This window comes from Lathamus discolor, chromosome 4 (assembly GCF_037157495.1).
Source record: "Lathamus discolor isolate bLatDis1 chromosome 4, bLatDis1.hap1, whole genome shotgun sequence".
NCBI lineage: Eukaryota > Metazoa > Chordata > Aves > Psittaciformes > Psittacidae > Lathamus > Lathamus discolor.
This window is the reverse complement of record NC_088887.1, coordinates 105,180,924-105,207,126: the sequence shown is the minus strand read 5'-3', so window position 1 is coordinate 105,207,126 and position 26,203 is coordinate 105,180,924. Positions and strand designations below refer to the sequence as shown.

Below are 26,203 nucleotides of genomic sequence, written 5' to 3'. Positions count from 1 at the left end.
TGGCCAGTAGTGGATTGCCAGTCTCTTTAATAAATGTAGTACCACCTCTGCCATCATGTTTTGCTTAGGGGAATTAAAACGATTGTTTAAAAAGACTTCTCTTTTTTTTACTCCACATGGTTAAGAATTCATAGATGTTTTTCATTTGCTTGCTTAATTTAGCTGTTCAGAAAATACACCACATCTCTGTCATAAACAAAAGGCACTACGTTTTTTTATTTCTTGTCCCTACCTATAATTGTATTAGAATAAGACATACATATTTTTTGAGCTTGCATTTAAAGGATTAGAAAAACAAGTAAATATTCACCAATAAAGGAATGCAAGAGGCAGTGAAAAGTCTGATCCTGTAATTACTTTCTTGCATGGAAAGGTCAGACATGCATGTTTGTAGAACTACACATTAATTCAGAACTGAAGGTTCTTCAAAATAAGATGCGTCTTAATCCATTTCATTACATTTTTTAAAAAGAGCTTAGATACTTTTGGAGTAAGTGCATATGAAATATTTCAGAAAAACTCCCTTTCTGTAGAAATTTGAAATTCATGTCACCATCTCTGCCACATGGGTGTTCATTTAGCATTAACGAATCACAACTATTTCTATTTCTGTTCACTTAGTTCACCACAGGAGATTTCTCTTCCCTCAGCAGAGCTTGAGGCATCACCTGTTCATCTTATTCAGCCAGTGGGCAGGACCTTTCAGTATTATGTTCACACCGCTGGACCGCTACAGTGATAGAAATCATCAGATTACAAGATACCAGTATTGTGCATTAAAGGTATTAAAGTTTCACTGTCGAAAAGAGTAGTAGCAATTTTCCAGTAATTGTGGGGTTTATTTCCTTTTATTTAACAGAAATTTGAATTGGCATACCTGATGCAAACTTGTATATGTACAGTGCTATCATAGAATATATCAGTACAAGCCAATGAGGTTATGCATTTTTTTATTTGTAGACACTTTTCAAGGCTAATTATTTTCCAAAGCAGGAAATAACAGCTTATGTACTTGTTATAAACTGTATCACACAGTTTAAATTTTTGCAGAAAGATCTTATTGAAACATCTGTGCAATTTAGATGTTTTTGTAGCTTGATTTTTGAAGACTGGGTAAAATGATAAAATGTGTCTTGAAGAATGGGGAAACTGGGCTTCATTCCAAAATCCTTATTCTGAGCACTATCTTGAATTCAGTTACACCTATAGCAACATAATTACTGAATTCTAGCAAAATCTGCTGTTAGCATTTTCACCATAGATCCCTTCAAAAGAAAACCCAAGTGGTGACTTGGTCTAGTGTGAGACCTCCCTGCCCATGGCAAGGGGATTGGAACTAGATGATCTTAAGATCCTTTCCGACCCTAACTATTCTGTGATTGATTATATGTTTCTATGATTCTATCACTTTTTTAGCCTGGATCTGTGCTCAAGTAATTCTGAAAGGTTAATTCATGTTACTTTTTTGTGTCACTAAAGTTTCTTGTGTTTTTAGGCCATGTCAGCTGTGCTCTGCTGTGGACCTGTATTTGATAATGTTGGTCTTTCCCCTGATGGGTATCTTTACAAATGGCTGGATAACATTCTGGCTTGTCAAGATTTACGTGTAAGTACTCACCAAAATGCAACACTGATGAATAATTTGAATCTGTGTACTAGGTGAATGAAGAGTGTATGACTCTACAAACTATATGCACATTCTGTTTTTAGCAGGAGACAATAGCTTTATGCAAGGGTCTAATACAAAGGTATAATTAATTTAAAAGCATTTAAACAGTAAAAGAATCACTATTCCTGAAAATATAACATAGGTAAATAATAAGATAAAAAATTGCCTTATGGCACAGTGTTGCTTGCAACAGAAATTGAGGCTTTTTGTCAGCTGATAAAAAAAGGTTGAAAATGGCACAAGATGAAAAATATTTGTATTTCTATTTGGCATATTTTCACCCACCTGCTTCAGGTTTCTGGGGAATAAGAATGTAAAATCCCTTCCTGCTTGGTAACATAGATGCTGGTGAAACAAATCTGAGTGCAGGCTGAGTGAATAGATCTTCCAAAGAAGTCAAGAGGATAAATGATTCAGGAATGGAAGAGTTTGTTTGTTTGTTTGTTTGTTTGTTTGTTTTTAAAAACATGTAATAGATTATTGTTGTAATCATCTCTTCCATGTATTTGAAGTAAGTTTTGACCTTGTAATTACCCAGTCATATTTCTGTATTTAGAGCTGATTGGACTAACTCTTTAATTAAGGAGGAGTAGATTCATGATTTACAGCAGGTAGATAGAGAACAATGATCTTTCCCTTTGTGGCAGCTTGCACTTTGACCTGCTATTTTCCCTAAATATGTCATACCAGCAAAGGTGATTGTAATTGCTAAAAAATGCTGATAGCAAAACCTAAAGGCTTGTGGAACAGCTAGAGGATACATGCTGTAGAAATGGCAATTAATCACAAAAACAAGGTTGGACAAATTAGAAGAAGGCATAGCTCCAGAGATATCTTTCAGAAAATAGATAAGACTTTGGAATGTTGGTAGGGATGGAGCTATGAAGGTATGTGTAAGTGATATGTAGAACTGAAATTCCTATGGATGTGGGAAGGAAACACACAGAACAAGAGAAAGGAAAAGTTACACTTTTCTCCTGGCATGTTTTCATTATCATCAACAAATATTATATCGCTATGTCTAACTGATGATTGCTGGGGACAAAAATTACTTTTTTTTAAAAACTTTTCCCTTGAAATGCAATATTTGGATATGATTGGTGAAATTTGTTTCACCCAAGCTAATCACTGTAATTCATGTTTAATCATTGTCACGAAGGACTGTAAGTAAGCTACGTTGCCTATGCAGCTAGTTCAGATTAAGCTGAAAGGGATCCTATCTGGCTATTAACATTAAATATAATCTGCAGTCCTACAAGTAGTTACCTACACTTGATGACAGAATATTAGCAGGCATTAGTGTTCAGTGTTCAGTACTATCCTCTACTGAAGGAACACAAAGGCACAGTCCATGCCGTTAGTAGTGCTGTGTTTGTAGTGGTGGTGGTACCAGGATTAAGTGATACAAGATCCGTAGGGAGAGTTGTTAGATTGTTTGATGTAGTTGGATTAAACATACAAGTTTTCATAACCTCAGGCTTGAAAAGGTATTGTTCTTTGTCTGCCTTGTGTCGGTGTTAGTCAAAAGAAGGATAAACATGAAAGTGTGTCACTTTATGAAACTCACATGGAGTATAAAGTACACATTTAACAAATCAGTTAACCAATACAAATGGAAGCTGCCCAAGAACACCTATCAAGTATCTCAGATTTTCCAAAGATTCTGCTTTTTTCCATGCTTAATTTTGGAAGCCTCCTTTGAAAGTATGTTTCATTCACGTAGTCTTTGTACATGTGATTTTCTTTCAAGTGAGGGGTATTGAAAACTAAGTCGCATTTCAACTGTGCTATCCCTAAAAAGAATTTATTAAAAATTTCTGATTTCTTTTTACTTATTTTGGATACTTCATTGTCCCCTTGTTTTGCCTATGTCACTCACAGTGAACATACCTGATCTCACCTGATCCCATGTTTTGACATGTATTTGTTTTGCTCAGGTTCATCAGCTTGGCTGTGAAGTTGTAGTCCTATTGCTAGAACTGAATCCTGATCAAATCAATCTCTTCAATTGGGCTATAGATCGATGTTATACTGGATCATACCAGCTTGCATCTGGATGTTTCAAAGCCATTGCAACTGTGTGTGGAAGCAGGTACTCTATTTACACTTTCAAAAGTAAAAATACCCTGGAGGTTCAGCTTGTGTTGTTGGTTTTCAGCCAGTCTTTTTTTTTTAACTCAGATGGTGTCACTTATGCTACTGTGTCCTAAAAATGAATCATTCCCATACCTACAGTAAAAATTGAAAGTATGATCTGCATGATTTTCTTTGAAGGGAAAGTTTAATTTCTCGCAATCTGGGACTTTTATCAATATCCAAAAGATGTTAACAGTTTTTCCTCTATTGTATATCAACCTGTATAGTGAGGCCACTGCTTAAGCTACTTGTAAAATGAGCAGCAATGCATCTCACTGCTGATGTCTCTTTCTACAGGAAGTTGCTTCCCTTAATTTCCTTTTTCTTATTATTTTTTTAACTTAGTGGAAGGACAGACAGACGGGTGTAGAGGATAGATTGCAGCTAGCAGTTGGAATTATGCAGAATGTCCCAGGCCACACATGTATTTTCCATTTTTTTAAAACTAAAATGTCCAAATAGGAATTCTGTAGCAATTCAGGAGCACAGTAGCTCACATACACGATGAGAAGATGATGGTTCAAAATTGAATCAGGTGCATGTACAAATGATGATGAGAAAGCAGAAACTTATTTAGTGGAAATCCAAATACTATGACATGTGAACTGCTTTTCTATCACTATTCTAATTAAGTTAATACTTTCATATTTTTATCCTAGCAGTTAATGTTGACTTTATAGATTGTGGGCTTTTTGAAGCAGTATTTCTTGTTTACGCTTTGAAAACCATGTTGATAAAACTGTCTAACATCCAGGAATCTTCATGTCAGAGATAGTGCCTTTTTACCAAAGGGACTGTTTTATTTGCAGCTTGGCTTAAGACGTACTTTATCATGGAAATGTTCATGTTACCCATCTTCTCTCATGGGTGTTGGCCTGTTCTGTAAGCAGTTCATATTATAAGTTAAAATGAATTGACAGTTATAGACACAGGTATTGCGTTTCTCACTGTGGGTAACTCAGTGCATTCCTAAGCATTAGTCTAAAGTAATTATAAATAATCCTTTCTTTCTTCCCATTCACCAGATGGCCCTTTGATCAAGCAGCATGTAATCTTAAGAGCTCCCTTTCCCATATTCTGGTGGTAGAACAGAGAAAAGAAAGATGACATTCTCTTTAGATGATATTACAGAGTAAATCAGAGGAATATAGTATGCATTATTCACCAACATTCACAAAAATGTACTGTTTGTTCTTCTAGGAACTATCCTTTTGATATAGTGACGCTTTTAAATTTGGTGCTGTTCAAAGCATCTGACACCAACAGAGAGATTTATGAAATTTCCATGCAACTTATGCAGGCATGTATCAGCAACTTTTTTTTCCTCCTATCTTTGGGGTTTTTTTGTGAACCTCTTATAAACTACTGTTTATTTGCTTTTTAGTTTTGTTTTGATAGTAAACAATTAGTTTTGTCTTGGCTATAAATTCTTACAGGAATATTCATATAAAAATGAATGGAAAAATAATAGTTATCATGTCTTTCAAATTTGGAGAGTATACTCTGGAGCATATAGATCATTCTCTGATATCTGAACTTGAAATGCTGACATTTCCTGAGTTAATTAATTTTTGTCTCATTATTTTTTTCTCTTTCATAGATCCTTGAATCAAAGCTTTTTGTTTATTCAAAAAAGGTAGCTGAGCAAAGACCAGGCAGTATCTTATATGGTACACATGGTCCATTGCCACCTCTTTACAGTGTCTCACTTGCCCTTCTTTCATATGAACTAGCAAGGATGTATCCTGAACTCACCCTTCCACTTTTTTCAGGTACTTATATCTGTTTGACTGTAACTATATCTATTTTACATTTTTGTACAAATGGTAAACTGCTAAGACATTTTGACTGTGAACAGCAATTCTGTTTATAAATTTAGCTTGACCTGTCAGGTCAAATCAGATTTAATAATGCACTGTATATTTCCTAGAGGTACTGATACAAAGTACAGAATAGCTATTTAAAAACTGTGTTTGGGGACTCTATGCTGCTTGTGTCATCACAGGGTAACTTTGAAATTACAAGGGTCCTGAGCAAGTTAAAGTGACATTGGCAAACTACCATAATGGATTCCTGTGTTAAGCACAGTGATCCTTCTTATACATACATTTATATAGATGATACTTGAGAGGATAGAGTTCTTAATTTTGTATAAGCATGACTTCAGCTTTGGCAAGATTGGCTGCCTGTGTCCGGTTTTACTAATGATTCAAATCACTCTGAATGCATGATCTCTACCTTCTGTTATTTGACACTTCTGCAAGTCTTAGTATCATTTTCATTTTATCAGAAATATCTTTGTTGAGATTAATGAGAAAAATGTTAAAGCATCAGACCTGCAGGAGCACCATTCAGAATATGCCCACTCTGAGACCATTCCTGGGAGCAATGACACTCTGGGATGTACCTGTCTGTTTTAATCCATCTAAATGTGTTGCGCTAGTTCTTAAATAACAGAATGCAGTGTCTGCAATCGTGAGAATTCTTACTGGCTCTTAAACTCCCATTCTGTTATTTTTACTGGGTCTGAGAAAGGGTAAAGGAACAATACATCATCCATTTTGCAGTGCCCAAGATACCGTAAGTTATAAATATCTGATGTAGGGAAATTCTGATGGCTCATTTATCTTAAGAAAAAAAGCAATTGTTGTTCATTATTGCTGTTACGATCTATTCATGTTGTGTAGAGGATGTGTCACTTAAAAGAACTCAAATCCACAGTCCAAATCAGGGCCCCTTTTCATACATCTAGAATCATAAAGAGAGAAGACAGTGTATGTCTTGAAGATTTTTAAAAACCAGGCTGCAAGGAGTGAAAAGAAATGTTAACTGTTCTGATTCTACAGAAGAATTCTGGTAAGGAGAGCTAATATGGTTCACCTTGGCAGGGAGCCTGTCACTGTATTTCTTACCCAGATTTTACAAATCTCTTTCACTTACAGTGCCAGTTCATTTTCATAAACTATATAAAGTTCTTTATACATGCACTCCTGCACTGGCAGCCAACTATACATTTTATAGGCCTCCCCACAGGAAATAAGACTGCTAGTATATGCAAGGTGTTTTTGTAAACTCAGTATAGTAAGTACCTTAAGATTTAAACTACAGCTTAGATACATGGAGGCTAATGGGGCACTTGTAATTCTGCAGAACACTTTTGTATGTTTATTATAATTCTCCAAAAGCTCTTGAAATTCTAGAATAACTGCCAGTAAGTGAATTATCCTTTTTTTTCTTTATTGACATGTTTCACTGAATACCTAATATGGGCACAATAACAAGGGGTGACATTCTGTTTCAAAGCCCAGAGGATGTTTGTTATTTCAGACAGAAGACCTGACCAATTACTTGCTATAATTGAACATTAAATTAATGTTTTTCTTCAGGAAGTTCAAGCACATGCTTTTGTATGCTTGTGGTTTGCAAGGTAAAAACCATCAGGTAGACTAACACACGTCAGAAATCTGATTTAAATTGTGTACTTAAAGTTTCTTCATTAACTAATATGTTGGCCTTTTCAACTTTTACAATTTTAGAGGTAAGCCAGCGATTTCCAACAACACATCCAAATGGAAGACAGATCATGCTTACCTATCTGCTACCATGGCTTCATAATATTGAGCTTGTAGACAACAGGCTGCTGCTCCCTGGTTCAAGCCCTACTACTCCAGAGGATGAACTGAAAGACAAGGATGGGGAAATAGCAGCCACAAATGGACTAAAAGGCAATGGCTGGGGCTCTCCTGAGGCCACCTCACTGGTTCTTAATAATCTCATGTATATGACAGCCAAGGTAAAAAAGCAAAACAAAGAAACAAACCTGTAAAGCAATTTCTGAAATATTCCAACTTTGATTTCTTAAACAAAAGGTATTTAGGTTTCTTCCCTCTGATACCAGAAATTTTTCATGGGAACATTCTGTACTAATGAGACACAACCTTGTTTTTGAGGAAGTTCCTTCGCTTTTTCTTTTCAGGACAATGTTAAAACTGTTCTCTTTCAAAACATGAACAGTGTTTTACCGTATTTAAAAAAAAAAAACCCAAACTACTTAATAGTGAGAGCATGAAGGGTTATCTGTAGAGGAACTAAGTTCAGTTCCCTCCTTTATCACCTCTTGGATTAATGTCTAAGGCAGCAGATGAAAGTTTATTTGGGGATGAGAATAAGCACCTGGAATTTGTCCTACTGAAATTCTTATACTTTTTAGGAAACACTTCAATATTCTTTAAGAAAGTGGAAAGGAAAAAGGAATATAAATCTTTAAGGTACTAGTTAAAGCATTCTTTTGTAAAAGGGAAGATATTTTAGATCGAAGGTCCTGATGAAGGACCAGGAATCCCTTTTTTCCAGTTACTTTTTCATGTAAAATGCCCAAGCAGCTGGTGAAGAAGGTACTGGGAATCCATCTTTTCCTTTTCTTTGCTGAGTTGCAGGCACTAGTGTGCCGTGCTTGATCTGGCACTGCTTTTGCCAGATGCAGTGTATATGTCTAAACTGCTAAATACATAACCTGCAGGAAGCAATGCTTGGCACCTGTCATATGGGACAGAATGGTTTGTATTTCCTAACTTGCTCAGGGTTAGTCCTCTCTCAAGCAGAATGTGTGCATCCTTGCTACATAGCAGTGGATTCTGGATCTTGCCTCATATAGAGGCCCTGTAAGTAAAACATCATTATTATTTTGTGTGCATTTTGTCATATGAGCATGTACGAAGTAATGTGGGGGCTGTACTTCAACCCACCAGAATGTTTTTTTGATACTTGTTGCATATCCAGGGCATGGTACTAGCTCATGAATTATCTGATGGTATGGAATCTCTAGGATATTGTTAGCGGAATTTTATTGGTTCAAAACAGCTGTGATGCACTTTCACCATTAATGCCTACCAGCAGCAGTCAGAGTAAGCTGCTTCCAAAAACCACATGAAGTTTTTGCTCCAGAGTGAACAAGTGTGCTTTCTTCAAACCATACCGATTGACCTAGCATTGAGGCTGTCCATGTGATAGAGGAACTGGCATCTTGAAGTGCCAGTGTAGATGCCAGCAGGTGTAGATGCCAGTGGCAGTGTAGATGTGGCTTTATTTGTGATTTAAGTCTTTCTGTGGATCTGAACCTAATTACTTTTAAATAGAATGTATGCTCTGACGTCTGTCAGATTTTAAAAATACTGGTTTGTCACTTTTTACAGCACTTTACTCTTGCTTTTGCATGAGAAAATGCTCTCAAAGAGCACGCCTTAGTTTGAAGATCTGCATATTTCAAGAAATGTATGTCTGTGATCCTTTGCAGTATGGAGATGAAATTCCTGGACCAGAGATGGAAAATGTCTGGAATGCTTTGGCCAACAATGAAAAATGGAGTAACAACCTTAGGATAACACTGCAGTTTCTCATTAGTCTGTGTGGTGTTAGTAGTGATACCATCCTTTTACCTTATGTAAGTGTTTGCACTTTATTTACTGTTGGTTGCACAAGTTTTAATGAAGAAAACACCTATCACCTGCAGAAAATTAATTTGTGTTTCAAAAACAGAAGTACCAACATATTCCTTCTCATACTGTACAAAATTGCATCATGGGAATAAATGAGCCAGGAAACTGAAATTCGGGAAATGAGCTGAGTAGTGGGAATATCAATCTCCCCCAGCAGAGCACACTTCGTTTCAAGCAAGAGATAGGCCCTTCTGAGCAAAGAACAACTTTGCGTGTCTGTGTAAGGGACCAGTAACATGGACTGGCCATAAATTGCCAGAATAAATGGGAAAAAATACTAGAAATATCTTTTCGTGTCAGAATTGCATGAAAATCCGCAATCTCTGTATCTTAAAAATTTTATTAAAAAGACAGAGTGACTGCTCAGAGGTTAAATTAACTTGCATGAAAAATGAAGTAAAAATATTCAATGCTTATAATTTTACTCATTTATCAATTAGCTACATTCTTTCCTTCTTTAGCAGACTAAGGCTTTGTGTGGTTCATAAAAAACATAAGATAGCTAACCATTATAAGCTCCTTACCATACCAACTTTTGCCTTTGCATGACTGTCATGAATTATATAACTGTTCCTGCAATGTGCAAGTCAAACTGTGCAGGATATTGTTATTATTCAAGTTAAAATAAAATCAGGGCTGTCTGAGAAAAGCAAGATAGTTCCATTCCCATGTTCCTTATTGCTTGGTTGCTGGGTGAACCAGAATCTAAATTTAGTAAATTTTCAAGGATAATTACAGTATTCTGTTTTATTAGTTAGTCTCTTTCTATTGATTTCCCTGAAATAAACTTGAAATTAGTATTAATATGATTAAACTTATATAAAAAGCCTCATAAATATCCTTCATTTACAATTCCTGAAATAATACTTTTCTTTAAATGTTTAGGATGGTTGCAATAAGTAGTAGAATAAAGGAAATATAGAAGCTCATAAAAATATTCAAGATGTTGTACCATAGACATTTTTTGTGTTGTACCATTTGAAAGTGGAGTTGGTGTAAGAACAAGCTCAAGATTTGTATGAGAGTACAAAAGGGTTGATCCCAAACGTCTTCAGGGCAATAAAGATCTTTCCATCAATGTGACAGAGTGACAGAGGCTCTCCCAGGTTTTTCCAACCTGTCTGATCCTACAATCTATGACAGACTTGGGATCAGACGCAAAGGTGGCTTCCATGAGGAGGAGCTGTGTTGGCAGATGGCAAATGGAAATCACAGAGATAAGAGGCAAAATGAGTTCTGTTGCATTTCTCACAGCTAACAAAATGAATAGGGGCAGTTTTCTAAGAGGAAGGAGTATTCTGTGCTGAGTATGTGTCTCACTCCTAAATCTGTAGCCTGATTGGAAATACCTGCTAACCTTGTCACTTCATGCCCAGGAGCCCCTCACATGGAACTTCTTCCCATCCAGATACTTGCCAACCCAGAGCTTTCAACACATCCTTTTTCCAAAACTGTTGCCATCCCACAGCTCTGAACAGCCTACCTCAAACCCCCTTCTTACCCATAGCAGTCTTCTTCAAATTCTTTCCAGACCCTCTTGCCTCAACACCTGGGCTCTCACAGCCCTGTCTTCTACAGGACAGTACAGTCCTTTTACTCCACAAAGACAGCAGTCTGTTTCAGCATCTCCAGCTTCATCTGCTCAGCATCTGCTGTTTTTCCTGCGGGACCTTTCTGCTTATCCTTTGAGGCTTCTAGTGGCTGTTAAGACAATCAGGTTTTCGTTGGTGGTTACAGCTGAGAAGGTTCCTGTTTTCTGCCTCCCTGTTAGTCTCTGTTCTGTAATACCGAGATAAAATTCTGATTCACAGAGTTTGCAAAATCTGAAGAAGTTTACTGTAGGAAGCCTGACTGTGCTTATGAGTCACCTTTAACTGATAACTTTGTCTGGAGTAGGAATATACACCAGGCTCATCTGCTCAGCGTTTGGATAATGCCCTGGGGTTTGCAGATAAGAAATCATACCTAAGTCTGCTAACTACACATGCTACTGATACCATAAATATGTATCTTCCATTGTCATGTAGATAACACATACACATTAGGAAATAAAGATAATTCGTACAGTTTGTCAGTGCTGTTCCAGCTCACCTGGGCTCAAACAATCAGGCAGTTGCAAGATAGACACTTTACCAAGTCTCCTTTTGGAGCCCTCTGTGCCCCAAGGCAGTTACCAGCTGCTTCATGCCTTCAGCCATCTGTTCTGCCCATGTGGGTTCAAGCTAAAAGCATTCCTGACTTATTTTATTTGTGTATTATTTATTTAATTTTAATCGGCTAAATTCATTGCTTTGTCTCTTGTTTTCTTTAAGCATTTTTTTCCCAGTGCCCCAGTGCAAAATGCTGAACTGTCCTTTCTTTCACATACATACTGAAAGATTTCTTGGAATATTTGTGCTTCAGAAACCTCTTCAGCAAAGACTTAGCGGAGGCAACATAACCCCTTCTGGAATGAAAGAAGCTTGAAGTGGCGCTATGAGCCCATCTAGAAATGAGCCCTGGAAAGGTGTTGGATTTGTATCTGGAAAGTCTCTGGGAAGTTTTTTGTACAGTAGAGTATAAGAGACTTTGAATATGTACATTTTCTCTACTTTAAGCAAAAGTAGAGAAAAGAGGAAAAGAGAAGCAGTCAGGAAGTTTATTTTAACAAAAGTATTTAAGGGTATAAGAACAGCAGTGCTTGGTAAGGCCAACAGGCAGTTCAAACCAGTGTATCAGCTCCACTGTAACTGTCATGTTAGAGACATCTTTAAAAACAAGTAGGCAGCCACAGAGGTATGCTTCCCCATATGGTTTCCCATCCTCAGCAGTTCATGAATCAAAAGGTTTTGAGCCATACTGAGTCTCTGCTTTTAATAACCATCATAAAATCTAAAAGGGTTTTTTTCTGCAAGAATTCAGACTAATTCAGTCGCAGTATCTCAGCAGCCCTCGTTGCTGCAGTGCATACAATAAAGTTTGAGATCACCCTCAAACCCTTGTTAAAAATACGTAAAAATTCCCAGAATTTCCGTGACTGATACTCTCAGATTTTTCAAATCAGGATGCATGAAGTCTGTATACGTAATCACTGTGCCTTTTTATCATGTTCTGTTACTTTGATTACAGTTCTAAGTAGGTACTCAGTGCCCGGCTTATACTATTCTGGCTACCTCTTTCACATCAACTGTATCTGGAAATATGCACATGTGGATCTAGCTTTCTAGATGAGAAGTTTGCTCCATTAAAGAGAATAAAATCCATCATGTGGAAATCACATACTGAAACTATAAATCCCTGAGTGTAATTCAGAGTTAATGCTGATATCCTTAAATGATAGCTACAAAATTAGGTGGGTTTTATATATGTGTGTTATATAGTTATACACATAAACAGCTCATTTGTGAATGGTAAGCAAAAACTTTGGCACAGATTCACCCTGCTGGAGAAAATATCTCGATATCAAGATGAGCAGTTTTATTTTGATATGAACAAAGTGGATGCAGTTGTGTGGTTGTGTTGACCCAGAGTAACATTTGCCTTATGGATCTTTTCAGTGGTGTAGTATAGCATGTATTGGTTTCTTCAGAAATGTAATTTGAACTTAACTGTTATTTTCTTCTCTAGATAAAAAAAGTTGCAATATATCTATGTCGCAACAACACTATTCAGACAATGGAAGAGCTTCTTTTTGAGCTGCAGCAAACAGACCCAGTGAACCCAATAGTTCAGCATTGTGATAATCCTCCATTTTACCGTTTTGCTGCCAGTAGCAAAGCCTCAGCTGCAGCTTCTGGTATGACCTAAATATACTTTTCATTTATGCTTTCCTGCTCTTTTGAGTCTTTATCTCTTAAAAAAACCCAACAAAAAATAAACAAAACCCCCCAAAAAGTCTTGCTTTAGTACCCATTCAGATCTGTGTATATATAAAGTGCAAATTGCAAGCCCTGCAATTATAGGTGCAATATATAGTGCAAATTATAGTCCTTTTTGATTCCTAATATATATACTTTGTAAACATATGCTTTATTCTTTCAACTATTTTAATAGGACATTACCAATGTTTGGTGAACTCACATGAGGTGAGTACCACTAGTTTCTCAGAACAAGAAGTCATCATCAAGGCTGCCATCACAGTAGATACACCAAAGCAGCAGTTTCCTGAAAACTGAGAGCCTCGACTGTGTGGCAGTTCTGTTTCCAGACGCTAATGCTGTTTCCAAGCTGCAGTAGTCAAAGACACTTAAAAGACCAACCCCAAATTTAACCTTGTTAATGTTTTGTCAAATTCTTGAAAAACAGTAGTTTATGTCACCTGAGAATGAGCTTCCTTTAAGGAGCAGAAGCATTATGTGAATCAACCCTTCAAAGCATGTAAACTTTACATCATTAGTCCTCATTTGTAGAGGTAACAGTGTTCATTCATATGTGCAAATACTTGCAGGATGATCACTTTGACTGTGGCTACTAAGAAAATCGAAGTTACGGGCTTTTATTGCTTTGTAAATGCTGTCTGCTGCATGTAACAAATGTTCTTACTGATATCTCATATATAGGAACCACTTCTAGCAGCAACACTGTTGTAGCTGGCCAAGACAGTTTTCCTGATGTAGAGGAGAACAGAATGGTGAAAGAAACTGATGAAAGGTTTGTGGTTTGTTTCATTTGTCTTTTTTTTCCCAACATGTACGTGTTTTTGTAGGCTAAGGGTGAGATGTTGGGCAAAGTTCTGCATTGTTTTGTGAGGAAATCTGATGTTCAGACTGATCCTAAGTGGCGTTATCCCAGTAAAACCATATTAAAATAAGCATATATAAAAGTTAAAAAAAAGGCTTTTTGTGTGATTCTCGTTCCTGATGTTGCTTAATAATAAATTGCAGAGGAACATTTGTTAAATACATTGAATGAGCTGTGCTAAGTACATTGCGGTTTTGTAGGAACTATCCACAAAGAAATAAAATTAAGAATGTGTACCAAGTAATGACCACTAAAATCTTTATGAAAAATCAGGTTTGATCACACCTTTTGATTTCATGGACAGTGAGTAAAATTTAATGTTAAAATTAAGCCTTACGGAAGAAAGCTGTGTCAAATATTTTCCTGAGAAATCATACATACAATTACAACTTTTGCTACTTATGGTACATACTGACAAATCATGGATGAGTAAACGCAAAGCTTAATGTCTGTCAGATCCCTGAGCACAAACAGATGCATGTATCTTGCTCGCTCAAACCCAACAAAGGAGATCACCAGGAAAAGTTAGCTTATCGTGGATCTGTGGCAGATTTGAGGACAGCTATAAACAGTTTCTTCTGTCTCTTGTATCCCTTAATTCATCTGCTAGACTTGCTCTGGCAGTTGCTGGATTTTCCTACCGAAGGGTGATCTGCAGCAGCTTTTGCTGTTTGATACCTGTACAGGCTTGACTTTGGGCTATTCAGTCAGTTACTGCATTAGCAAGTTGCCAGGATTTTACCCATGAACAGGGGCTGTGACAAAATACTAACGGTGAACAGTTTATATCTCAGTTCAGCCTTAGCACAGTTTCTTACTTCAAGAAAATCGCACCTTTGCAGCATGGGAATTTTCCATCTGCTAAATTTTGAAAGCTTGTAACACAGGAGCACACCATTAGAACTTCTCAGAAACTGGCTGCAATAATCTTCTTTTGTGAAAGAAAGGCCCTTACATTCGCATTACTGTCTACTCCAGTATGAAAGTACATGCTTGAGGAAGTGCTTTTTGTGTAGCGTAAGCAGTCAGATGTTCAATGTCAGCCTGTGTTTTTAATGAAGATTTTTCTTGTATTTAAAGGTTCAGTAATGTAATCAGAGCACATACCCGACTAGAATCAAGATACAGTAATAGCTCTGGAGGATCTTATGATGATGACAAAAGTAAGTTCTATTATTCAACTTGATGAAATTTCCAGTGTTTTGGTACGAGAGGAAAACATGACTGGTGGAGGCTTTCTGTTTAAGTTCTGTATAAACAGTAATGTAGCATCACCATATGGAGAGTGTCCTCATTTTACCTTCATACCTCGTTTAGTTAATTTCCTTTATTTAGTCTGAGCTCAGTCAAACCTATTTAAAGGCCAAGAGAACTTCACAGAAGGCAGCAGCAGAGAGTCTTCCAGACACTAACACCTTGAACCTTTCATATATGGCAAGGTAAAAGACTTCCAAAACCACTCCATCGAGTACTTTGAATTGTGCCCTTCACTAGGATTTCCCTCCAAATCAAGTGCTGTTATATGAGCCTGAAGAAGAGATTCAGGAGTTTCCAAAAATGACGTCTTCTCTCCTCTTTAGCTTTTCTCTGCTTCCTGCAACTAGTTTCTGCCTGCACTGTGCAAACCTGTGTTTGAGGGGAGAGTGAAATAGGGCTCCTGAGCATGCTTATTGTTTTTTATGTATTTCTACTAAATGGACTATGAGTGGACACTTGATGCTCAGCATAAATTCCAAAGAAAACCGAGGTATTTCTCTCAACTGTTGAATAACAGTGTAAATTTTCAGAGTTTGGTGGTTGAATTTTTTTTTTGGAGTGAATTGTATAGAAGCCAATCTACAGATTTTGGTTAGGCTCTAACCAAATGTAAAAAAAGGCAAGACCTATTTATTGACTTTCATCTCTGGCTTAATAAAGCCTGGTCAAATAGTATAGAGGGCATAATGTCTTGTCCTGGTGCTACAGACACATTTTGGGACAGTAGTTTGACATAAAAAGTAAAGATCTTACATATTCTTTAACCCAAGTAGATTTTTGGCAATACTTTCCTGCAAAATATGAAAACACTGTACAATACAACAGGATAACTTAAAGTATTTAGGCAACTATTTTTCATAATTACAAAGAACAATATTTACAATATATTGTCCATGTACATACTGCAGTATTTAAATGTACAAAAAAGTGTGCAATGTATTAAGTTCAGTGGTGTTCGGCACACTGGTCTTGTTTTTCTTTTGCCTTGCTAGTGCTGCAGCTACTAAAAATTCTTCAGCAGATGTTAACCGGAGCACCAGCACTAATCTGATCTGCATGAACAGTCTTTCAAAACAGAACAATGTTTGTATTGTCAGAACATTCTTCACAAGTAGCTGGTTTTGACAAGAGCTTAGAGTAATAGAAGGTTAAAAAGTACTGACATTTTCTTTGCTCTTTGGAATGTCTCCTCAAGCCAGTGCCCAAAGATTTTTCCTGTCTATACCTGCATGCTTTATAGTACTGTGAATATTTATGCAAGGTTTGCTTTTCATAGGGGCCCTTATGCAAATATATGGATGCCAAGATATAAAATAAATAGAACTCTAAAAAGAAAGAGTAATTCTTATACCATTTGTCATTCCACAAGATGAATAATGCAATTTCAATTAAGAAACAGCAACTTATTCCCTCTGGCAGGCAGCCCAAGCTGTGAAGTAGTTGGTGGTATGGCTTCTCTCTTCTCTGCAGTCTACTTGAGCATAAATAAATTGCTGAGGATATAGAATCATAGAATCATAGAATAGTTAGGGTTGGAAAGGACCTCAAGATCATCTAGTTCCAATCCCCCTGCCATGGGCAGGGACATCTCACACTAAAGCATCTCACCCAAGGCTTCGTCCAGTGTGGCCTTGAACACTACCAGGGATGGAGCACTCACAACGTCCCTGGGCAACCGATTCCAGTGCCTCACCACCCTCACAGGAAAGAATTTCTTCCTTATATCCAATCTAAACTTCCCCTGTTTAAGTTTTAACCCGTTACTCCTTGTCCTGTCACGACAGTCCCTAATGAAGAGTCCCTCCCCGGCATCCCTATAGGCCCCCTTCAGATACTGGAAGGCTGCTGTGAGGTCTCCACACAGAGTTCTCTTCTCCAGGCTGAACAGCCCCAGCTTTCTCGGCCTATCTTCATACGGGAGGTGCTTCAGTCCCCTGATCATCCTCGTGGCCCTCCTCTGGACTTGTTCCAACAGTTCCATGTCATTTTCATGTTGAGTACACCAGAACTGCGCACAATACTCCAAGTGAGGTCTCACAAGAGCAGAGTAGAGGGGCAGGATCAATTCCTTTGACCTGCTGGTCATGCTCCTTTTGATGCAGCCCAGGATACGGTTGGCTTTCTGGTCTGCGAGCACATACTGAAGCCGGCTCATGTTCATTTTCTCATCGACCAGCACCCCCAAGTCCTTCTCTGCAGGCCTGCTCTGAATCTCTCTTCTGCCCAGCCTGTAGCTGTGCCTGGGATTGCTCCGACCCAGGTGTAGGACCTTGCACTTGTCATGGTTTAACTTCATGAGGTTGGCATCAGCCCACCTCACAAGTGTGTCAAGGTCCCTCTGGATGGCATCCCTTCCCTCCAGCGTATTAACTGAACCACAGAGCTTGGTGTCATTGGCAAACTTGCTGAGGGCGCACTCAATCCCACTGTCCATATCACCGACAAAGATGTTGAACAAAACATAAATAGGGAACACAGCTCTGCAGCACAGAAACTCTTTTGTTCAGGCAAAGATTGTATGTTAAGATGCAAAATGCTTCTTTTTTTCTCAGTCTGCATGTAAACCCATGAAAACATGAGTGTGTAGCTTGGTCTTAGTATGGACTTCAAGAAGCAGTTTTATGTGAAACACTTAAATGCAGTGATATTTTTATGTGAAAAGCATCTGTCAAACACTAGCTGGTTAATCCTTAGAAGATAAATTTGTGAAAATGCTATACTTTGCTACATTATTAGGTCAGTTTATCTGTAGCTAATAAATCATCATGGGAGAAACAAGTAGAGATCTAAATCATAAGGATCTAAAGTGCCCCTTGGAAGACTAACACTAATGGGAATGATAAAGTTGGCATTTGAAAAATAACTGGAGGAGCAGCTACTTCATTGAAGGACTCCTGAAGATCTAGAAACCTGAAGATGATTTGCCGAAACCAAGAAGTGATGTGCTTTAGAAGACAGTAGCTCCGATACTTTTGTAGGAATGAAACTACTTTTGTTTCCTATGGCAAAGCCGAAAAGCATCAGATACAGGCTGTTAAAAAAAAAACGAATGTGCTGAGATTTTCAAACCAACCTAAATGCAGAGGTGTAATAATAATTAAAAATAATTCTCTCATTAAAAATTCACAAAGGGCAATGTTTGGGTATATGTCAAGAGCAGGCCTGGAAAGGATACTTTCCATGGTAGTGTATCGCAGACTGTCAGACCTGAGAAATAAAAACTGGCCAATGGGAAAAATCAGGAAGAATGAGAAAGATCAGAATAGAGAAGAGATGATCAAAGCTGAGAGAAGACAGAAAGTGGTGGAAATAACTTACTTGACCCGCATCATTGCAGACAAACAGATGGAAGAAAAAACCTATTACTCACTAACATACAGCAGCTGTCATACTGAAACAAAGTCAAATTAATCTTCGAGAAATTCAAGAGATAATTCATCCCTGTTGAAAGAAAATTACCCTGAAGATGTTTTTTGCATTCCTTATGCCTCCTTCCTAATTTGAGACATTTAACTTCTGCCTTTGTAGCTTCGCTCAGCATGGCACCGGTGAGGAGTTGCAAGAATGTACACGGCTCCTTGCAGCAGATGGCTTCTGACAGCAGCTTTGTTGGCGGAGCTTTTCTCTTATTTTTGAAGAGAAAGTCTGCTGCTTGGTGCTCTGTGATCTGGATCCAAAGCTACGAAGTGACAGCAGGGATTCAGCTGCAGCTCTTACCATTCAGTGCTGTATGTCCGGAATCTCTTTAATTTCCAGCAGCATGAAAGAGGGATTAAAAATGCATCACTTGTTATTGAACACAGGATTTGCAAACCTCGTGTCATCTTATCATGTTATCCAAACAGCTGAGCTATTACGTTAGCATAAACTCTGTTTTACTATTTCTCAAAAATGGGTAACCAGTCTTGTATTTTACACACTCTGTTTTAATGCTTTTCCACGCAGATGATCCCGTTTCTCCATACACAAGCTGGTTATTGAATATTGTTGAAACGAAGCAACCACATCCCCTGCCCATGCCTTACAATGGAGGATGTTGGGCACCACTTGTGGACTATCTCCCAGAAACCATCACACCCCGGGGACCCCTTCATAGGTGAGTAGTTTCGCATTCTGACATTTCAGTGAGATGCTTCCTGTTACTGATTGACCAACATCAATCCAACTGTCCCACCACTCAGAACATCGTAACTTCAATTTCTGCTAATTTCCAGTGCTAAAATTAACATGCACTGAAGGCTTGCAGTTCTACCAGATTTCTACCAGAAAGCCTATTTACAGTGTAGGAAATCACTTTCTGATACAAATCAGACTAAAGAAACTAGGAAAAAAGGAAAATTTCTCTTTCCCAAGCCTCTGTAGCTGTTATTCATAGCACTTTTCCCCCCTTGATCTTTTATTCTAGTTAGGCTATGCATATTGGGGGTTGGACTAGATGATCTTTTTAGGTCCCTTCCAACCCTTGGGATTCTGTGATTCTGTGATTCTGTGATTCTGAAATTTCTCTTCTACACAATTTGCACTGACAGTTAGAATGTTCTTTTCAGTAATGAGTACTTACTTGCTTAAAGCTGTAACTGTGGTGCTTCAGCATTAGTCATATTGAAAAGAAATGCTACAAATTTGGAAATGTAGAGATTGTTTAATTAATAATTAATCTTCAGAAATAGCCATTGTGTTACTGTTTTCGCATCTTCAAGAGGTTTCAAACTGATACTGTGATGTTTAATTTCCAGGTGCAATATTGCTGTTATCTTCATGACTGAGATGGTAGTGGATCACAGTGTGAGAGAAGATTGGGCCCTTCATCTCCCATTATTACTACATGCTCTCTTTTTAGGTAAAACTAACAGAACAAGAAATAAAGTTTAAATGTAATCCTGTCCTTTTAGTTTAGTTTTGCTGAAGCTGTAGAGTTGTGTTTCTTACAGATTTTTAATTGTGATTTCCTAAAAAAAAAAAAAAAAAAAAAAAGCCTGAGGCAGTTACAGTCTGTGCATTAACCCCACAACTTTGAAACTCCTGAATTTTTTCACCAATTTCACCCAAATTTGTGAGGTGGGTAGAAATTTGAAGATAATTGTCTTCCTGAAAGATCTCTAAAAAACCTGTACCTGCCTCCCACCTATGCAAGAAAGTCCTATGAACCTTAGACCCTGTACAGTCTGGTTTGTGCTGGGCAGTCAGCACATGCTTTAGACCTGTACTACACACACAAGTGCTACCTCTTACATTTGAAAAAATACTGTTTAAGAGAGCCAAGATACTGGACTGCAGAGATAGTGAAGGCAGGACACAGACCACTGGAAAGCAAGCTTCATTAATTTCACTGCTGTTGGAATACTTCATTGTCACTGTCTTCCCTTATATACCTGAGCATAGAGACACTGTTTTTTCAGCATTTCTGTGTCTGTTCTTGATGATAATACAGTTCAACTGAAGAGTGATACATTCCTTATCCTGCCACTTTACATTATGAAAAGCAAGTGGCCTTATTTTTTAGCACATATAAGTATCTAGCATTATAAAGCCATTCCGTAACTTGCATGGTTGATAAAAGTTTTCGCTAATAAACACAGCCAAACACTTGTGAAATAAATGTGTTGGAATATTAGCGATTACAGTCCACTCTTCATTCAGTCACCATAGTTACCAATAAGTCTATTCACTGGCAGTCTGGAAAGAGTTTGTTGTTAAGTAGACAAATATGATTAAGTTAGAAGATTACAGTGCAGTGGTAGAATATATGTGCTATACTTCAGTATACAGTTGAATAAGATACTTTATTCTCCTTTTCTGCTACTCTTCTACCAACTGTTCTGTTTGAAATCTTTTGATGAAAGAGGGTGTTGGGTTTTTTTAAAATACACACTCATTATGCACAAAGAGGTTGGCAAGTTGGCTGTGGTTCTTTTGAAGGAGACTATGGGCAGATAAGTAAGACCAGGAATCACAGAACCTCCAAATACCTGCCCATAGGAGCCAAAGACACATTGCTGAGACTGTGGCAGAATTAGTAGCTTCATTTTTGCAGGCCAGACAAAACCAGCATGATTGGAAAACATTTGACTTGAAAGACCTGTTCGCTGCTGCCACTTAAGAGTGATGAAGGAGCTACTTTTTAAAGAGGAATATATCCTGAGAGGAGAGGAGCTAAAGAAGAAAATAATTCAATTTTTCAGCACTGAAACTGCCCCTAATCAGAAGAAAGTGGTTTTAAATATCCTGGAAGATGCTGAAAGAGAATTGAAAATTATTACTGCCACAGAATGCAGTGTATTTCACAAATATCTGTTTCCTTTATATTTGCAATTTGTGAATTATTCAGGTTGTGTTAAAATCTTACAAACAGCAGTAATGGTAACCATATCAGAGTATTTCAGTGCTAGGCTTTCCGATTCTGTTCTGCATCCTGAGCTAGTGGGTAATTTCTCAAGGTACTCACTGGTAGCTGAAGTTCAAGGGATTTTTTTCTATCAGTTCTTTTAATAAATCAGTATCTTTCTCTGACTGTTTGGACATGTTGTAAAACTGATGTCTATGCAAGAAAGCCAGATACTGAGATAAGCAATGTAATTACAACAACCATCAAGAATTTCTCATCTTTAGAGGGTTTCCAGCCTTGTCAAATTAACACTGTAGTGAGACAATGCATAAAGTTGTATTGCCTCACATTGTTTTGTACCTTCTGTATGGGACCTCAGTCTGGAAACTAGATACACACATACATTTAAGTAAAAACACTAGTAACTATGTCTGGAAATACTACATCTTTTGTTTGTTTGCACTGTTGCCATGAACTGCCTTGGAATTTTTGCTATTTCTGGAATGTGAATTTGTTTGTTATTACTTCATATTCAGTGATTGCTGTAACCTTTTCTTTTAGGTCTTGACCATTACCGCCCCGAGGTCTTTGAACACAGTAAAAAATTACTGCTTCACCTTTTGATTGCATTATCTTGCAATAGCAACTATCAAGCCATTGCATCAGTGCTTCTTCAGACTAGAGAGATGAACGAGATCAAGACTCTGACAGTACAACCAGCATACTTACCTGAATATCTTTACACCGGTAATAAAGCAAAAGAAGAAACTAACATTGCATTATACTGTGAGGTTTTTGAAAGTAGGAAATCAAGGTTAATTTCCTAAAATATCATAGTTTGATAAGGTAATAAAGTGGCAAATATTAAATGTCCCATTAATATTAATTCCATGTGAACTCCCCTAGAGATGCACCCAAATTATCATTAGATAACTTTTCATAATAGTGAAAAAGCTATCTGATGGAAAGCAAAATATATAATGTAGAATTTTAAACATTAATACAGCTAATAACTTCCTAACTTCTTCCTCAGGGAGCCAGGAATACTTTATATGAGGGCAATCACTCCTCAGCCTTCAAAAGAAATGAACAAATAACTCCAACACAGGAAGAATATACAGCTCAGATTTTCTGTTATTAAGTGCGATTTTACATTATATACACCCTGCTTTATGTCACAGATACACTTCATTTCTGTCCTGAGATCTGTTTCCACATTAGGAGCAGCACTTCAGACCTCAGCTGAGATGGGTGTTCTGTTAACTTTTAACAATTTACCTGTTTTTAAGGAGCTGGCTGGTAACAATTTGTAGAAAGGTGCTATCTAGATTGGCTATTGTCAGGTAATATTACTAAAATCAAGAATACTGTTGAGATTTTAAGGAATCACAAAACCAATGCAGAGTTATGAAGGCAGGATTAGTTGTTTGGGAGATGGTCAGGACCTTTACAATACAGTTAGAAATGACATTATCAAATTAGTAGCATTTCTGTGGTTCTTTAGGAATATAACCAGAAGTAATAAATAGTTTAGCTTTACACAGAATATTGCTTGGTAACTGATTATTATGTTCTATGAGCCACAAAAAAAAAATAATTAAAGTAATGAGAAGAAGGAGTAGCTATTTCAGATTAATAAATTAATTTGGCCATTTGAAAGAGAATTGAAAAGAGATTAATGCCACAGAGTGCAGTGTATTTCACAAATATCTGTTTCCTTTGTAACTGTAATTTATAAATTATTCAGGTTGTGTTAAAAGCTTACACAACATTATGGTTTCATTCTGAATAATGTCTGTGCAGAATTGCCTCATACATGAATTTCCTGTCTTGAATTGTGTAGATCTCTTTTCCAACACATATCCATAAATTATTAAATACAGAATAAAATTCTTACGTTAAAATTATATTACTGCTTTTCTGACAAAATGAAAAACATTTTTCACTCTTGTGTCTGAACAACAAAATTGGTACCCTGTGTCTGGGCCTCTGAAATCCAAGAAGTTACTAAAACTTTTTATTTGTACTCTTTTTTGAGCAGCTGATATTAAGTGTGAGAGTGTGGGGGAGTAGCCATAGCAAAAATTCCTAACTGAAAATACTTTGGTTCAGGTTTGTTCCTGAATGTCAGGCAACTAAATTAGGTCTCCTGACCTGCAGTGGATTTTGTCAGCAGGTCTGGGACTCCTGCTCCCAGTGTTCGTGCAAGTCCAATTTTTCTGTTGTTGATACAGCCTAAAACGAGAAGCAGTCTAATCTTAAGAAAACTAGTCTTAGTTTCTAATTTCAGATCTTAAGTTGTGTGGCAGGCTTTTGATCTACCAGAACTCTTACTCAGATGTTTAATCTTAATGATGAAAATATTTAGTGTGAGTAGTCCAATGTTTACTGTTACTAAAGGTGTTGAACAGAAGCCTTAAGCATTTGTGTCTTGATTGTCATTACATTTGTAAAATTAGGAGATCGTCATTGTCATAAAACTTTCGACCCTGCAGAGGCTTTTTCCTCATCAGACTAGCCCAGAGAAGTGTGCTGAACTTTACATGCACTTAAGCCAACTTCAAAATTCACTTTACAGAAAGTCATACTTCTGAATGTAAAATACCCTGCAACATTTGCTTTTTTAAGTACTGTGGCCCTTGTGCAGTAAAAAGAAATAAATCTTGACTTCAATATTTTTCATTTAATATTGGATTCTGCATGTTTAGAACCACAGTACCATTTTCACTCCCATTGGCATTTGACACTTGTGTTTTGCACGTGTTCTTCCCCATGTTTCCCAGTAGAAGGTTTCTGCTCCTGACTCTGAAAAGAGCTGCTTGGCAGATACTTTAATCTGCAATGCTGGTTTAACAGTGCATTCTGCCTTTATCTCCCCTCTTGACTGGCAGGTGGCTTTGACTTTTTGCGGGAATACCAGTCATCTCCAGTGCCAGACTCAGGCTTGAGCTCCAGCTCTACCTCCTCCAGTATCAGTCTGGGAGGCAGCAGTGGAAATCTCCCACAGATTACACAAGAGGTTGAGGACATGGATACTGCTGCTGAAACAGATGAGAAAGCAAACAAATTAATTGAGTTTCTGACAACCAGGTAATGGAGATAAGCAGAGGATACATTTGTACTCTATACTTTCATGTCTTCTCTACAATTATCTGTAGCAACATAAAAAACTCAGAGGAAAATGACTGAACTTTTATAGTAATTACAGACTCCCATTCCTCTTTTACTGATACTTATAGAAGTAGATAGGTACTTAAAAAAACTACAGTGTCAGGAACAGCAGAAAAAAATCTTGTCTGATGGGAATAAAATGTTTAATTGACTGACAGTACTATGTTCAACAATGAACTAATGGAAGAAGACAGTTTTATTATTGTAAAACTAGATCTGAAGTGTACAGGACATGGTGAAAGGCGTTGGTGAAAGCAATGTTAACTACTGACTAAAGCTACCAGATCCTAGGCATGTTAAATTAAAAGCCATGGATTTGTTTCTGCTGCTCTCTAAATGGTATAGCTTACATTTTACAAGACAAGTTTTGTAAAACACAGTATAAGAATATTTATTTTCTTGTATTTTGCTGATAGAGTTCTGTTCAGTTGCATGTTTTCCAGGCAGTGGTCCTGGAAATACCTAATTGCCTTTGCAGTTTGTATTTTTTAACAGATTATATTTATTTCAGATAACTCAAAGAAATTTTGCACTTTGTTATGTATTTCTTTAAGGGCATTTGGTCCACTTTGGTGCCATGAAGATATCACACCCAAAAATCAGAACACCAAGAGTGCTGAACAGCTCACGAACTTTCTGCGTCATGTTGTATCTGTGTTTAAAGATTCCAAATCAGGTAGTAATTTTTTTTCCTTTCATAACCGAAAAAAACATTCCCTTGAGGTCACACTGAATGTTTATCCTGTGACTCAGTACGTCTGCTTATGCAGAAGCACAACATGTTGTATGTCTTAACAAGGGTGTATGACGTATGAAAGAACTGCTTTAAAAAAATCATGATAGACTGTACTGTGGCTGAATGTTAAATCAAACATTTCTTCAAAGCTGTTGGTAGAAAGCCTTTTAATTGATTCTACCAGATAAAAGCTCCTCTGTTTCCTGTTGGTAAAATATATCACAGTTACTAAGTAAATGTACTTTGTTAATTTTTTTCTGGCAATACAAGTTTATTTTTAATTTATTACAGTTTTAGAGCTTAGGAAATGTACAGTTTGTATGTTCAAAACCAACATGGTCGCTAATTAAATATCTTCCAAGATCAAAGCAGAATACAGCATTGGTATTTAAGATCTTATCCAAAACCTTCTGAGGCTAATAGAAAGAATCCTGCTTCAGCTCAGCTTTAGGTTTGGGAGTGTTCAGAAGTTACTGTGTTGCTGCCAGCAAGAATAGTGGATGGCTTGAAAGTTTGTCCAGGAGTTGTAAAAAAAAATGAAATCAGATTAATAATTTCAAGTTTTTGCTGGCAAATGTTTACAGAACCAGAATTTTGGTTTTGCAGTTTATTTTCTTACATTCTGTGTCAAATAAACTTAAACAGTGGGAAGTTCTCTCAAACATTGCTGCCTCTCCGCTATTCACAGGGTTTGC

The 26,203-nt window shown here is 37.2% G+C and overlaps 1 protein-coding gene across 5 annotated transcripts in view; it reads left to right on the top strand.

The window, feature by feature from the left end:
- The window catches only part of FRY (FRY microtubule binding protein), a 240,346-nt gene that overhangs the window by 165,825 nt on the left and 48,318 nt on the right, over nucleotides 1–26,203 (top strand). For all 5 annotated transcript variants that reach the window (XM_065678417.1, XM_065678418.1, XM_065678414.1 and 2 more), the window contains 15 exons: nucleotides 622–782; nucleotides 1,496–1,606; nucleotides 3,607–3,761; nucleotides 5,006–5,105; nucleotides 5,406–5,577; nucleotides 7,342–7,598; nucleotides 9,099–9,245; nucleotides 12,907–13,075; nucleotides 13,839–13,929; nucleotides 15,100–15,182; nucleotides 19,222–19,372; nucleotides 20,013–20,116; nucleotides 22,163–22,348; nucleotides 24,493–24,691; nucleotides 25,327–25,448. In XM_065678417.1, coding sequence (XP_065534489.1) covers nucleotides 622–782; nucleotides 1,496–1,606; nucleotides 3,607–3,761; nucleotides 5,006–5,105; nucleotides 5,406–5,577; nucleotides 7,342–7,598; nucleotides 9,099–9,245; nucleotides 12,907–13,075; nucleotides 13,839–13,929; nucleotides 15,100–15,182; nucleotides 19,222–19,372; nucleotides 20,013–20,116; nucleotides 22,163–22,348; nucleotides 24,493–24,691; nucleotides 25,327–25,448 — 2,208 coding nt within the window. The remainder of the gene's footprint in view (nucleotides 1–621; nucleotides 783–1,495; nucleotides 1,607–3,606; nucleotides 3,762–5,005; nucleotides 5,106–5,405; nucleotides 5,578–7,341; nucleotides 7,599–9,098; nucleotides 9,246–12,906; nucleotides 13,076–13,838; nucleotides 13,930–15,099; nucleotides 15,183–19,221; nucleotides 19,373–20,012; nucleotides 20,117–22,162; nucleotides 22,349–24,492; nucleotides 24,692–25,326; nucleotides 25,449–26,203) is intronic.